Here is a 16,681-nt window from a genome sequence, read left to right on the forward strand (position 1 = left end):
TTTGCAGGGAACACACTTAACTCCTGTTGTGCAGCCATAATCACGTCGGAAACCTTTTCACGAGTCACCTGAGTACTACAAATGACAGCTCCATCAATACACTGCCCTTTTATATCTTGTGTATGAAATACTACCACCATCTGTATACATGCACATTGCTATCCCATGATTTTTTTCACCTCAGTGTATCTCAATTACTTGTCATCTGTAGAAGTTAAGACAGTCTAGGTCTACTCGTCTGATAGGAATATTTTAATCGCATGAAAAATACTTATTAGTTACAAACTACTTCAATGTTGTTTCCTATTAAATGTTTTAAGGGGCTCCGGAAAGGCTCAGAATCATGAAAAGTTCAATTTTTACTTTTTTGCGTTTTCTGAATCTGCAGACTATTACCTTTTAAACGATATATAATTTATTCAATTCCGAAGACTACAACTATTTTTAAATTTTTTTTGAAATGTGTTCTACATGGGCGTGACCCACTGTGGCGCTGTTAAACTGCTGTCAAATGGTGTTATTATTAACGTCCGTGTTCATCAGGTACATTTTAGTGATGTGAGATAAAGTATGTGTTGTGGCTAACCTGTGATGGTTCAATATATATCGCTGGTGTGATTGTCGATTGTTTCATGTTTATTTACTCTGTCGTTATCTCGAAAATATTCGTAATTAATTCTGTTTCTTGAGTCTCTGTTTTGTTGAAGTATAATAATGAGTAAAAGTAAAGTTATTAGAAATCCTCTGAAGGCTTTTAAGAAAAGGAGAAATGTTGGAAAGCCAAAGGTATGTGTTATTACTGTAAACAATAAAGACGATAACCAAGTGAGTGAACCTAACCTCTCAAGTACACCTGCCCATAGCAGTCAAAGTGGGAAAGAAAATACTTCACAGAAGAAGCTTGGTTCAATGAGTGAAAACTATGATTGTTTTATGGGCAAATCGGATGTGAATGAAATATTTGATATGTCGGTTCTCAAAGGAATTGCTAGTGAAATACAACTGAAATGTGATAAGTGTTCATACATGACCACCTTTTGGAACAGTGTTGCAGTAACTGCAACTGAAGAAAATGGTAGCAAAATCTATGAACACAACAACGAGCGATGCTTGCTTTAGACAAGGAACGCCTTCGGGCTGCAGACAGGGCTGTAAAGAGTCTAGAAATACAAGCAAGAGTAAACAGGAGGAGGAACAAGAGGAAGCTGGAGGAGGAGTTTGCAGAGGATGAAGATAATCCATCCTATGGACCTGGAATGCACTAAAAAGTTAATCCAATCTTTGTCGCTTGATTCCCAAAACTTTTATTTTCTCATACTAATTACATGTTTTCTAAGGATCTTCCAAACATATTTGTTTCAAACTTTCAGTAAATGTTACACAGTACCTTCTGCATAATTTAACACAGCCTTTTTCCAAAAAACTGTATATTTTTGAATATATAAATAAAAAATTGCAAAAAAATGTTGTGAATTTTCATTACAATTGAAAAAAAAAATCATCTTTAATAACTGAACAAAAATTTTGTAAAATCCCTGTGTTAAGTTGTAGCCCATATTCCAATAAATAATCTACCTACCTCAAATACTTTGTGAGGAAAGATGTAATTTATAAGCGTTATTTTAACATTGCCAGTATAGGGCATTCCGGAGCCCCTTAAGTGTTTTGGAAGTTCCAACACGGCCTGCTGTATGCACCAGTAGTATCGTGCCTTGTCAGGTGATGATCACAGTCTCTCTTAGTGTGGTAAATGCAAAGACATTTCTTTATATTACTGCGTCGCTCATACTTGAAAATTAGTTGTAGAGTTTTTGGTACATATAATAATGACAATGCAAGTAACTTCGTAATCTTGGAACACCCTTTTACATAAATCATAACTGAAATTGAAACAGAGCCCTTACTAACTTTTTTAAGCATTTACATTAAATGCTTACTCAGATTCCATGTGTGAGCTAAGGACAGTCTAGTGAAAACTACACCACACAAATTTACTCATAATAAAGTTTTATCATTCAATTTTGCCAAATAAGCCAAGGCAAGTATGATGGCCACAAGTTTCTCAACATAATGCTTGTGACTGCAGTCTGTTTGCCAAACTGTTTTCAGCATAATTAAAATTATAGGTGTACTCACGCATAAAATCCAACAAACTGAAAACCACTGGCACGACCCGGAATTTTGCAATGATCTGGCTGCTCCTCAAGTCCGCTGTACCCAACCTCTGATATTATACCATACAATCTGCAAAAAGATGCAAAAATACAAATAAATTACAATATGGCAACACAATTTTTCTATGTATTACTCACTTAGTCATCAGAATGTATGTGTGTGTGTGTGTGTGGTGTGTGTGTGTGTGTGTGTGTGTGTGTGTGTGGAGTGGAATTTTGGCCAACTACTGATTTTTCCTTTTAGTATATGATAAATACTGCATTGCAGAAACAACTTCCTTTTTTTAATGCGTTTTTCTGCTGAACTCTGCTGAAATTAATCCATTAAAACTGTGGTAATGCATTTTTGTATTGGGCCAATTGGTGTTACCTCGCAACACGTTTAGGCTATGTGATGTCAGCGTCTCATCACACGACGTTTTTGGCACATTTGTCTTCACCTCTGCACTGGAGCGAAATATTAAGAGTTTGTTGGTTTAGTGAACACTGGACAGAAAAATGATCTGCACTTTGATAACACTTGTTTAAACATTGGTGTGCACTTATCTCACAGTTCTATTTTTAAGAGGCTACCCAAGAATTGGAAAATGAGAATTGCAAATCACACATTTCTAATTCTCAGTTGAAAGATTCCCATTCCGGATGTTCATTTAATTACATACACAAGTTCCTAGCATTTGGTAAGGGTCTTTTGACAGCACTTATAAAAGCAAAGAAGGCCAGTGCTGACAGGTCTGAATATTACTGAACCATCAACCACAGGTCACAGTACATGTCATTGTACAGAATGATCAAAGGACAAATAAATATTATTATTGGAATTAAAATACTAACATGTATTAGTTTCAGAAGACTAGAAAACTGATAGAAGCAAATCAGTCTCGGTTCTGGAAAATGCACGAACATGTAAGGTAATTCTGACCCTACAACTTACAATATGTGGTCAAAAGTATCCGGACACCCTCAAAAACATATGTTTTTGATATTAGGTGCATTGTGCTGCCACCTACTGTCAGGTACTCCATATCAGTGACCTCCATACTAATTAGACATCATGAGACAGCAGAATGGGGCAATCCACAGAACTTACAGGCTTCGAACGTGGTCAGATTGGGTGTCACTTGTATCATATGTCTGTATGCAAGAGTTCCACACTCCTAAACATTCCTAGGTCTATTACTCTCGATGTGATAGTGAAGTGGAAACGTGAAGGGACATGTACAGCACAAAAGCGTACAGGTCAGCCTCGTCTATTGATTGACAGAGACCGCCGCCGACAGTTTAAGAGGGTCATAATGTGTAATAGCCAGACATCTATCCAGACCGTCGCACAGGAATTCCAAGCTGCATCAGGATTCAAAGCAAGTACTATGACAGTTAGGTGGAAGGTGAGAAAACTTGGATTTCTTGGTCGAGCAGCTGCTCATAAGCCACACATCATGCTGGTAAATGCCAAATGATGCCCTGCTTGGTGTAATGTGGTGATCCAATGGCAGGGTGTGGTATGGCGAATGCCCGGTGAACATAATCTGCCAGCGTGTGTAGTGTCAACAGTAAAATTCGGAGGTGGTGGTGTAAAGGTGTGGTCATGTTTTTCATAGAGGAGGCTTGCATCCCTTATTGTTTTGCATAGCACTATCACAGCACAGTCCTACATTGATGTTTTAAGCACCTTCTTGCTTCCCACTGTTGAAGAGCAATTCGGGGTTGGCGACTGCATCTTTCAACATGATTGAGCATCTGTTCATTAATGCATGGCCTGTGGCAGTGTGGCTACATGACAATAACATTCCTGTAATGGACTGGCCTGCACAGAGTCCTGACCTGAACTGTTTTGGAATGCCGGCTTCATACCAGGCCTTACCGACCGACACCAATACCTTTCCTCACTGCAGCGCTCCGTGAATAATGGGCTGCCATTCCCCGAGAAACCTTCCAGCACCTGATTGAACGTATACCTGCGAGAGGAAGCTGTAATCAAGGCTAAGGGTGGGCCAGTACCATATTGAATTCCAGCATTACCAATGGAGGGGGCCACAAACGTAAGTCATATTCAGCCAAGTGTCCGGATACTTTTGATCACATAGTGTACCTTAAAAGACAGGTTAAAGAATGACAGACCTACATTTTTAACATTTGTAGATAAAAAGTTTTTGACACTTGATTGTGATACACTTTTTGTTATTCAAAACAATGTTTCCACCTCTGTGGAAAATAATGCACACTCTAGTTCAGAAACAGCAACATACACTAAGCTACTGTGGCGATTTTTCTATACAAAATAAAAGGACTACTCTGTAAGGAAGTATTTACACTACTGGCCATTAAAATTGCTACACCAAGAAGATGACGTGCTACAGACGCGAAATTTAAATGACAGGAAGAAGATGCTGTGATATGCAAATGATTAGCTTTTCAGAGCATTCACACAAGGTTGGCAACGGTGGCGACACCTACAACGTGCTGACATGAGGAAAGTTTCCAACCTATTTCTCATACCCAAACAGCAGTTGACCGGCTTTGCCTGATGAAACATTGTTGTGATACCTCTTGTAAGGAGGAGAAATGCGTACCATCACGTTTCTGACATTGATAAAGGTCATATTGTAGCCTATCGCAATTGCTGTTTATCGTATCGCGACATTGCTGCTCGCGTTGGTCGAGATCCAATGATTGTTAGCAGAATATGGAATCGGTGGGTTCAGGAGGGTAATACGGAATGCTGTGCTGGATCCCAACGGCCTCGTATCACTAGCAGTTGAGATGACAGGCATCTTATACGCATGGCTGTAACGGATCGTGCAGCAACGTCTCGATCCCTGAGTCAACAGATGGGGACGCTTGCAAGACAACAACCATCTGCACGAACAGTTTGACAACGTTTGCAGCAGCATGGACTATCAGCTCTGAGACCATGGCTGCAGTTACCCTTGATGCTGCATCACAGACAGAAGCGCCTGTGATGGTGTACTCGACGACAAACCTGGGTGCACGAATGGCAAAACGTCATTTTTTCGGATGAAGCCAGGATCCGTTTACAGCATCGTGATTGTCGCATCTGTGTTTGGCGACAACGCGGTGAACGCACATTGGAAGCGTGTATTCGTCATTGTCATACTGGTGTATCACCTGGCGTGATGGTATGGGGTGCCATTGGTTACACATCTCGGTCATCTCTTGTTTGCATTGGCGGCACTTTGAACAGTGGACGTTACATTTCAGATGTGTTACGGCCCGTGGCTCTACCCTTTATTCGATCCCTGGGAAACCCTACATTTTAGCAGGATAATGCACGACCGCATGTTGGAGGTCCTGTACGGGCCTTTCTGGATACAGAAAACGTTTGACTGCTGCCCTGGCCAGTACATTCTCCAGATCTCTCACCAACTGAAAAGTCTGGTCAATGGTGGCCGAGCAACTGGCTCGTCACAATACGCCAGTCACTACTCTTGATGAACTGTGGTACCGTGTTGAAGCTGCATGGGCAGCTGTACCTGTACACGTCTTCCAAGCACTGTTTTACTCAATGCCCAGGCGTATCAAGGCTGTTATTATGGCCAGAGGTGGTTGTTCTGGATACTGATTTCTTAGGATCTATGCACCCAAATTGAGTAAATGTAGTCACATGTCAATTCTAATCAGTTTATCATCTGCATTTCTTCTTCGTGCAGCAATTTTAATGGCCAGTAGTGTATACAGATGTAAAAGATTGCTTCAAGAAAGCCAGACCAGATGTATAAATAAAAATGTAAATGTTTGTTTGTTCAAAATTTTAAGTCCTTGAAAGTTTTTCACCAGTTGCTTTGAAATTTTGACACAGGTTGCACTTGTAGACAAACCTGTTCCTATTTACTTTTTTTAAATACAAAAATTATATGCAAAAATATGTAATATTTAAAGGAGGAATGTTATTGTCAAAAATCTTGAAATGTTTTTGATCAATTTTCTTAAAAATTTTAATTGTTACTTTAATGAACATTCAGATGGACACACACACACACACACACACACACACACACACACACACACACACATATATATATCCATTCCACGTAGGAAAAATATATCTAAAACAAAGATGTAGTGACTTACCAAATGAAAGTGCTGGCAGGTCAAAAGACACACAAACAAACACAAACATACACACAAAATTCAAGCTTTCGCAACAAACTGTTGCCTCATCAGGAAAGAGGGAAGGAGAGGGAAAAACGAAAGGACGTGGGTTTTAAGGGAGAGGGTAAGGAGTCATTCCAATCCCGGGAGCGGAAAGACTTACCTTAGGGGGAAAAAAGGACAGGTATACACTCGCACACACGCACATATCCATCCACACATACAGACACAAGCAGACATATTTAAAGACAAAGAGTTTGGGCAGAGATGTCAGTCGAGGCAGAAGTGTAGAGGCAAAGAAGTTGTTGAAAGACAGGTGAGGTATGAGTGGCGGCAACTTGAAATTAGCGGAGATTGAGGCCTGGCGGATGACGAGAAGAGAGGATATACTGAAGGGCAAGTTCCCATCTCCGGAGTTCGGATAGGTTGGTGTTGGTGGGAAGTATCCAGATAACCCGGACGGTGTAACACTGTGCCAAGATGTGCTGGCTGTGCACCAAGGCATGTTTAGCCACAGGGTGATCCTCATTACCAACAAACACTGTCTGCCTGTGTCCATTCATGCGAATGGACAGTTTGTTGCTGGTCATTCCCACATAGAATGCATCACAGTGTAGGCAGGTCAGTTGGTAAATCACGTGGGTGCTTTCACACGTGGCTCTGCCTCTGATCGTGTACACCTTCCGGGTTACAGGACTGGAGTAGGTGGTGGTGGGAGGGTGCACGGGACAGGTTTTGCATCGGGTGCGGTTACAAGGATAGGAGCCAGAGGGTAGGGAAGGTGGTTTGGGCATTTCATAGGGATGAACTACCAGGTTACGAAGGTTAGGTGGACGGCGGAAAGACACTCTTGGCGGAGTGGGGAGGATTTCATGAAGGATGGATCTCATTTCAGGGCAGGATTTGAGGAAGTCATATCCCTGCTGGAGAGCCACATTCAGAGTCTGGTCCAGTCCCGGAAAGTATCCTGTAACAAGTGGGGCACTTTTGTGGTTCTTCTGTGGGGGATTCTGGGTTTGAGGGGACGAGGAAGTGGCTCTGGTTATTTGCTTCTGTACCAGGTCGGGAGGGTAGTTGCGGGATGCGAAAGCTGTTTTCAGGTTGTTGGTGTAATGATTCAGGGATTCCGGACTGGAGCAGATTCGTTTGCCACGAAGACCTAGGCTGTAGGGAAGGGACCGTTTGATGTGGAATGGGTGGCAGCTGTCATAATGGAGGTACTGTTGCTTGTTGGTGGGTTTGATGTGGACGGACGTGTGAAGTTGGCCATTGGACAGGTGGAGGTCAACGTCAAGGAAAGTGGCATGGGATTTGGAGTAGGACCAGGTGAAACTGATCGAACCAAAGGAGTTGAGGTTGGAGAGGAAATTCTGGAGTTCTTCTTCACTGTGAGTCCAGATCATGAAGATGTCATCAATAAATCTGTACCAAACTTTGGGTTGGCAGACTTGGGTAACCAAGAAGGCTTCCTCTAAGCGACCCATGAATAGGTTGGCGTACGAGGGGGCCATCCTGGTGCCCATGGCTGTTCCCTTTAATTGTTGGTATGTCTGGCCCTCAAAAGTGAAGAAGTTGTGGGTCAGGATGAAGCTGGCTAAGGTGATGAGGAAAGAGGTTTTAGGTAGGGTGGCAGGTGATCGGCGTGAAAGGAAATGCTCCATCGCAGCGAGGCCCTGGACGTGCGGAATATTTGTGTATAAGGACGTGACATCAATGGTTACAAGGATGGTTTCCGGGGGTAACAGATTGGGTAAGGATTCCAGGCGTTCAAGGAAGTGGTTGGTGTCCTTGATGAAGGATGGGAGACTGCATGTAATGGGTTGAAGGTGTTGATCTACGTAGGCAGAGAGACGTTCTGTGGGGGCTTGGTAACCAGCTACAATGGGGCGGCCAGGATGATTGGGTTTGTGGATTTTAGGAAGAAGGTAGAAAATAGGGGTGCGGGGTGTCGGTGGGGTCAGGAGGTTGATGGAGTCAGGTGAAAGGTTTTGCAGGGGGCCTAAGGTTCTGAGGATTCCTTGAAGCTCCGCCTGGACGTCGGGAATGGGGTTACCTTGGCAAACTTTGTATGTGGTGTTGTCTGAAAGCTGACGCAGTCCCTCAGCCACATACTCCCGACGATCAAGTACCACGGTCGTGGAACCCTTGTCCGCCGGAAGAATGACGATGGATCGGTCAGCCTTCAGATCACGGATAGCCTGGGCTTCAGCAGTGGTGATGTTGGGTGTAGGATTATGGTTTTTTAAGAAGGATTGAGATGCAAGGCTGGAAGTCAGAAATTCCTGGAAGGTTTGGAGAGGGTGATTTTGAGGAAGAGGAGGTGGGTCCCGCTGTGACGGAGGACGGAACTGTTCCAGGCAGGGTTCAATTTGGATGGTGTCTTGAGGAGTCGGATCATTAGGAGTAGGATTAGGATCATTTTTCTTCGTGGCAAAGTGATACTTCCAGCAGAGAGTACGAGTGTAGGACAGTAAATCTTTGACGAGGGCTGTTTGGTTGTCCTATCCAAAGGCCTCACCTTCAGCCCCACTCCCAGATTCAAAACCTGTCCCATGCACCCTCCCACCACCACCTACTCCAGTCCTGTAACCCGGAAGGTGTACACGATCAGAGGCAGAGCCACGTGTGAAAGCACCCACGTGATTTACCAACTGACCTGCCTACACTGTGATGCATTCTATGTGGGAATGACCAGCAACAAACTGTCCATTCGCATGAATGGACACAGGCAGACAGTGTTTGTTGGTAATGAGGATCACCCTGTGGCTAAACATGCCTTGGTGCACAGCCAGCACATCTTGGCACAGTGTTACACCGTCCGGGTTATCTGGATACTTCCCACCAACACCAACCTATCCGAACTCCGGAGATGGGAACTTGCCCTTCAGTATATCCTCTCTTCTCGTCATCCGCCAGGCCTCAATCTCCGCTAATTTCAAGTTGCCGCCACTCATACCTCACCTGTCTTTCAACAACTTCTTTGCCTCTACATTTCTGCCTCGACTGACATCTCTGCCCAAACTCTTTGTCTTTAAATATGTCTGCTTGTGTCTGTATGTGTGGATGGATATGTGCGTGTGTGCGAGTGTATACCTGTCCTTTTTTCCCCCTAAGGTAAGTCTTTCCGCTCCCGGGATTGGAATGACTCCTTACCCTCTCCCTTAAAACCCACTTCCTTTCGTCTTCCCCTCTCCTTCCCTCTTTCCTGATGAGGCAACAGTTTGTTGCGAAAGCTTGAATTTTGTGTGTATGTTTGTGTTTGTTTGTGTGTCTATCGACCTGCCAGCGCTTTTGTTCGGTAAGTCACCTCATCTTTGTTTTTATATATAATTTTTCCCACGTGAAATGTTTCCTTCCATTATATATATATATATATATATATATCGCCCTTCAGCATATCCTTTCTTCTCGCTATCCGCCAGGCCTCAATCTCCGCTAATTTCTAATTTCAATTTGCCGCCGCTCATACCTCACCTGTCTTTCAACTTCATCTTTGCCTCTGTACATCCGTCCCGACTGACATCTCTGCCCAAAAAATGCCCAAACTCTTTGCCTTTACAAATGTCTGCTTGTGTCTGTGTATGTGTGGATGGATATGTGTGTGTGTGCGAGTGTATACCTGTCCTTTTTTCCCCCTAAGGTAAGTCTTTCCGCTCCCGGGATTGGAATGACTCCTTACCCTCTCCCCAAAAAACCCATATCCTTTTGTCTTTCCTTCTCCTTCCCTCTTTCCTGACGAGGCAACCATTGGTTGCGAAAGCTAGAATTTTGTGTGTATGTTTGTGTTTGTTTGTGTGTCTATTGACCTGCCAGCGCTTTTGTTTGGTAAGTTTCATCATCTTTCTTTTTAGATATATTTTTCCCACGTGGAATGTTTCCCTCTATTATATTCTCATATATATATATATATATATATATATATATATATATATATATATATATATATAATGGAAGGAAACATTCCAAGTGGGAATAATTATATATAAATACAAAGATGAGGTGACTTACCGAACAAAAACGCTGGCAGGTCGATAGACACACAAACAAACAGAAACATACACACAAAATTCAAGCTTTCGCAACAAATTGTTGCCTCATCAGGAAAGAGGGAAGGAGAGGGGAAGACGAAAGGAAGTGGGTTTTAAAGGAGAGGGTAAGGAGTCATTCCAATCCCGGGAGCGGAAAGACTTACCTTAGGGGGAAAAAAGGACAGGTATACACTCGCACACACGCACATATCCATCCACACATACAGACACAAGCAGACATATTTAAAGACAAAAAGTTTGGGCAGAGATGTCAGTCGAGGCAGAAGTGTAGAGGCAAAGAAGTTGTTGAAAGACAGGTGAGGTATGCGTGGCGGCAACTTGAAATTAGCGGAGATTGAGGCCTGGCGGATGACGAGAAGAGAGGATATACTGAAGGGCAAGTTCCCATCTCCGGAGTTCGGATAGGTTGGTGTTGGTGGGAAGTATCCAGATAACCCGGACGGTGTAACACTGTGCCAAGATGTGCTGGCCGTGCACCAAGGCATGTTGAGCCACAGGGTGATCCTCATTACCAACAAACACTGTCTGCCTGTGTCCATTCATGCGAATGGACAGTTTGTTGCTGGTCATTCCCACATAGAATGCGTCACAGTGTAGACAGGTCAGTTGGTAAATCACGTGGGTGCTTTCACACGTGGCTCTGCCTTTGATCGTGTACACCTTCCGGGTTACAGGACTGGAGTAGGTAGTGGTGGGAGGGTGCATGGGACAGGTTTTGCATCGGGGGCGGTTACAAGGATAGGAGCCAGAGGGTAGGGAAGGTGGTTTGGGGATTTCATAGGGATGAACTAACAGGTTACCACCCCAAACCACCTTCCCTACCCTCTGGCTCCTATCCTTGTAACCGCCCCCGATGCAAAACCTGTCCCATGCACCCTCCCACCACTACCTACTCCAGTCCTGTAACCCGGAAGGTGTACACGATCAAAGGCAGAGCCACGTATGAAAGCACCCACGTGATTTACCAACTGACCTGTCTACACTGTGACGCATTCTATGTGGGAATGACCAGCAACAAACTGTCCATTCGCATGAATGGACACAGGCAGACAGTGTTTGTTGGTAATGAGGATCACCCTGTGGCTCAACATGCCTTGGTGCACGGCCAGCACATCTTGGCACAGTGTTACACCGTCCGGGTTATCTGGATACTTCCCACCAACACCAACCTATCCGAACTCCGGAGATGGGAACTTGCCCTTCAGTATATCCTCTCTTCTCGTCATCCGCCAGGCCTCAATCTCCGCTAATTTCAAGTTGCCGCCACGCATACCTCACCTGTCTTTCAACAACTTCTTTGCCTCTACACTTCTGCCTCGACTGACATCTCTGCCCAAACTCTTTGTCTTTAAATATGTCTGGTTGTGTCTGTATGTGTGGATGGATATGTGCGTGTGTGCGAGTGTATACCTGTCCTTTTTTCCCCCTAAGGTAAGTCTTTCCGCTCCCGGGATTGGAATGACTCCTTACCCTCTCCTTTAAAACCCACTTCCTTTCGTCTTCCCCTCTCCTTCCCTCTTTCCTGATGAGGCAACAATTTGTTGCGAAAGCTTGAATTTTGTGTGTATGTTTGTGTTTGTTTGTGTGTCTATCGACCTGCCAGCGTTTTTGTTCGGTAAGTCACCTCATCTTTGTATTTTTATATATATATATATATATATATATATATATATATATATATATATATATATAATGGAAGGAAACATTCCACGTGGGAAAAATTATATATAAAAACAAAGATGAGGTGACTTACCGAACAAAAGCGCTGGGAGGTCGATAGACACACAAACAAACACAAACATACACACAAAATTCAAGCTTTCGCAACAAACTGTTGCCTCATTCCCTCTTTCCTGATGAGGCAACAGTTTGTTGCGAAAGCTTGAATTTTGTGTGTATGTTTGTGTTTGTTTGTGTGTCTATCGACCTCCCAGCGCTTTTGTTCGGTAAGTCACCTCATCTTTGTTTTTTTATATATATATATATATATATATATATATATATATATATATATATATATATATAAACAAAGATGATGTGACTTACCAAATGAAAGCGCTGGCACGTAGATAGACACACAAACAAACACAAACATACACACAAAATTCTAGCTTTCGCAACCAACGGTTGCCTCGTCAGGAAAGAGGGAAGGAGAGGGAAAGACGAAAGGATTTGGGTTTTATGGGAGAGGGTAAGGAGTCATTCCATTTCCGGGAGTGGAAAGACTTACCTTAGGGGGAAAAAAGGACGGGTATACACTCGCGCGCGCACACACACACACACACACACACACACACACACACACACATCCATCCACACATATACAGACACAAGCATATCTCACCTACTGACAGACGCTGTAGAGCACTGCAGAGAGTGTTTGTAAGAAAATCACAAGAAATTGCTGGAATGAATCATCTGTGAGTTCCAAAATGCCACCAGCAGTCCACGTAAAACTCTGACTGTGCACAGGGGGGTTCAAAATAATGGCATACAATGATCGAGCAGTGCCTTGTGAGCTACACATTTTTGTAATAGATGCTAAGGGACGTTCGAGATGGTATAAAGAGATGTAACTGGACAGGAGATGATGGAGTAAATGATTTGGAGTTATGGGTCACATTATACCCTGTGGCGATCTGATGGGAGAGCTCAGGTATGACAAATGTCTTGAGAATATTACCTGCCATAATGTGTAGTGCAGAGGAGGTGGTGTTACTGTATGGGGGTGTTTTCCACGGTTAGGGTGTGGTCCCCTTATTGAGGTTAAGAAAACGCTAAATGGAGATGGCTACAAACACATTTTGCAGCACTGTGTGCCGCATACAGTAGAGGAATGTTTTGGAGATGAAGATCATATAACATCAGCATGAAAATATGGCCTCCCTGCCATAAAGCAAGATATGCGAGGCACAGTTTATGGACAATAACATTCTGAAATGGACTAGTCTGCCCAGAGTCCTGATCTGAACCTAACAGAATATGTTTCAAGCGAGTTAGAATGTCAAGGTAGGTTCAGACCCCAGCGGACATCACTGCCTTCTCTGGTTTCAGATCTTGAGGAAGAACTGGTTGCCCTTCCTTCACAGACACATCACTGAAAGTGGAGCAGAGTCCAAGCGGTCAAAGGTGAAGGCTGGACACATCCTGTATTAACATCCACTAGTAGATGTCTAGATATTTTTTATCAGGGTGCATTGTGTGGGTATTGAACTGGGGACCTAGAAACGACAGAGAGGCTTCGTCTCATCGTAGCCCTCAGTGGTCCAAAACAGCCCACAGCAGTCCACCCACCCCACTGCCGCCCCGCTCCGAACCCAGGGTTATTGTGTGGTTTGGCCCCCAGTGGACCTCCCCTCCCCGGGAACGTCTCATATCAGACGAGTGTACGACAAATGTTTGCGTGGTAGAGTGATTATGACATACACGTATGTGGAGACAGTGTTTGCGCAGCAATCGCCGACATATTATAACTGAGGCGGAATAAGGGGAACCAGCCCGCATTCGCCGAGGTACACGGAAAACAGCCTTAAAAATCATCCACAGGCTGGCCGGCACACTGGACCTCGACACAAATCCGCTGGGAGGATTCGTGCCAGGAACTGCTAGACTGCTTGGCTAGCCGGAAGGGGGGCCTTTTATCAGGGTACTCTACATTTGTAGATTTGGAAATTTTTATCATGTCGAACAGAATAAAATATTTTACTTTCTGAAATAGTGTGGTGTGAACTATAGAACGAGAGTCCACTCACTCTTTATGCGAAGCCTAAAAGCAGTCAGCATTGACAGAATAATGCCAAAGACTAAAGTCAGGAAAGGTGTGGGGCAGGGTTGTATAGGGTTATTGTAAATGATGGGCCCATTTTCAGAACTTTGCACTTATTCAAGTACAACTCTAAAATGAACAAGCTTTATATCAATGAAAAGAGGAAGTTTCAATTTTTTTTACATAATGTTTGATATCCATTTAATAAATTTAATAATTTGCAGTAATTTGTAATTAATTTGTTTTTTAATAATTATTTAACAATTATAAATGTGATAAATGTTCAATGTGGTCACCATTGGCTGCACGGCAAATGTCGATGTAGTAGCCAAACTCGTCCCACACACGCGAAAACATACCTGCTGTTATCGAGTGTGTGGCAGCAGTGATCCGGTTCCGCAGATCATTCAGAGCGGTTGTAAGAGGTGGGATGTGAACAGCTTCCTTCACATAACCCTGTAAGAAATAGTCGCAGGGTGTGAGAGTGGGAGAGCTCGGTGGCCAGACGTGTGGAGCTGTGTCCTCGAGTGCTCTGTAACCAATGTAGTGCTGAGGAAGAGAGTCATTCAAAAACTCTTGTACATCACGGTGCCAATGGGGTGGAGCTCCATCCTGTTGGAAAATGAAGTCCTGCAGATCTTCCATAACTTGAGGGGACAGCCATTGTTCCAACATGTCCAGGTACAAGATTCCCATTACAACTCTTTCCACAAAGAAAAATGGCCCATAAACCTTTGTACAGGATACGCCACAGAACACATCGATCTTCGGTCAATCTCTTTTGTGTTGCAGTGGTGAATGTGGATTTTCCAAACCTCATATGCGAACACTGTGTCCGTCGACTTTTCCACTCAGTTGGAACGTCGCTTGATCGCTAAAAATTATGTGCTGTAGAAATGCATCGTCCTCCATCTTTGCTGGCACATAACCACAAAATGCGAGATGCTTCTGTTTGTCATTGGGGTCGCGAGAGCCTGCACAAGTTGTAATTGGAAGAGCTCGTACAGCAAACGCCATCTCAGAACTTTCCATACAGCTGGTTGGGGTATCCCAAGTTCTCAACTCGCTCTATTGGTATACTTACTGGGACTGTGCACAAAACTTACTCGAATCCGTCAGACATCATCCTCTGACGCACGCAGTCGGCCTGTGCTTTTTTCCTTTGCACACACTCCCGATGGCTAATGCTTTTGCGAGTTGGTAGTCGAATACTGAATTTGGTACAAAATGCTTGCTGCACTGCAATTTGCAACTCACTTTTCGTGAACTCGAGAATGCAGAAAACCTTGTACTCCACGGTCACCATCTCACTCACAAGTCACAACTGACAGTGAAATAGAATGACATCCCTATAGCCGCGCGAACTCTACCGGCCGCTTCAGAAACTGTCACCTCCCGCCAGCTGCTGTCTGCCAAAAACTTTGAAATTTCCTCTTTTCATTGGTATAAAGCTTGTTCGTTTTAGATGTGTACTTGGATACAGATGAATTTTTGAAAACGGGTCCATCATTTAGAACAACCCTGTATATTGAAGAGGCAGTCCAGGAAGTAAAGGACGAGCTTGATGTGGCAGTTGTTTGCCACAAAAGAAAATTTGCACAATAGGGCAAATTCTGGTAGCACTGAAAGATTCATGAAAAGTTAAACATTCATGTTCTGAGCTCAGCTCTCTACGGATACAAACTGTGGACAATCGAGAAGATGACATGAGCTTTTAGAATGTGGTAACTGTTTAAGATCAAGTGGTTTGATCATTTAAGTAACATATGTCTTATGCAATGAGTCACTGAAAAACAAATAGTCTAATGAAGAATATAACAATTTGAAAAGAAGAGATGGTTGGGCACACATTATGATACGAGTTGTTGCTGATAACATTAGCTGAATGGATGGCATATAGAAATAACTGCAGGAGCTGTACGAGGGGTGTTTGAAAAGTCCGAGAGATGGCACCACCAGCGCATATCCAGGCCATGTTTAGTTAGTAGTATCTTTGGAAAGAATGCATGCCTAGTTTCAGCCATATTGTCAAAAAATGGATGAAAAAGAATTTCGTGTGGTGATTAAACATTAGTTTAAGAAAGGCAAAACGCATCAGGAAACTAAAGAGAAGCTTGATGAACATTATGGTGACTCTGCACCTTTGATTAGAACAGTTTAGAAGTTGTTTCAAAATTTTCAGTGTGGCCATATGGGCACAAGTGATGCCGAACGTTCTGGACGCCCTGTGGAGGTTACGACTTCAGAAATCATTGATAAAATTCATGATACGGTGATGGATGACAAAAGAGTTAAGGTGCGGGAGATAGCTGGTGCTGTGGACATCTTGAATGAACGGGTACATAATATTTTGCATGAACATTTGGACATGAGAAAGCTATCCGCAAGATGGGTTCCACGATTGCTCGCGCTTGACCAAAAACGGAATCGTGTGAAGTGTTGCAAGGATGGTTTGCAGCTGTTCAGGAAGAAGCTGCAGGACTTTAAGCATCGTTTCATCACTGTGTATGAAACATGGTTGCATTACTATACTCCTGAGACCAAACAACAATCTAAGCAATGGGTTACCAAGGGAGAAG

General features: G+C 43.4%; 1 protein-coding gene across 1 annotated transcript in view; it reads right to left on the reverse strand.

The window, feature by feature from the left end:
• Nucleotides 1-2,132: 2,132 nt before the first annotated feature.
• Nucleotides 2,133-16,681, reverse strand: part of LOC124553495 (coagulation factor IX-like) — a 114,159-nt gene continuing 99,610 nt past the window's right edge. Inside the window, exon 5 of the mRNA XM_047127349.1 lies at nucleotides 2,133-2,244. Within this exon, the coding sequence (XP_046983305.1) occupies nucleotides 2,133-2,244 (112 nt within the window). The remainder of the gene's footprint in view (nucleotides 2,245-16,681) is intronic.

Source organism: Schistocerca americana, chromosome 11 (assembly GCF_021461395.2).
Source record: "Schistocerca americana isolate TAMUIC-IGC-003095 chromosome 11, iqSchAmer2.1, whole genome shotgun sequence".
NCBI lineage: Eukaryota > Metazoa > Arthropoda > Insecta > Orthoptera > Acrididae > Schistocerca > Schistocerca americana.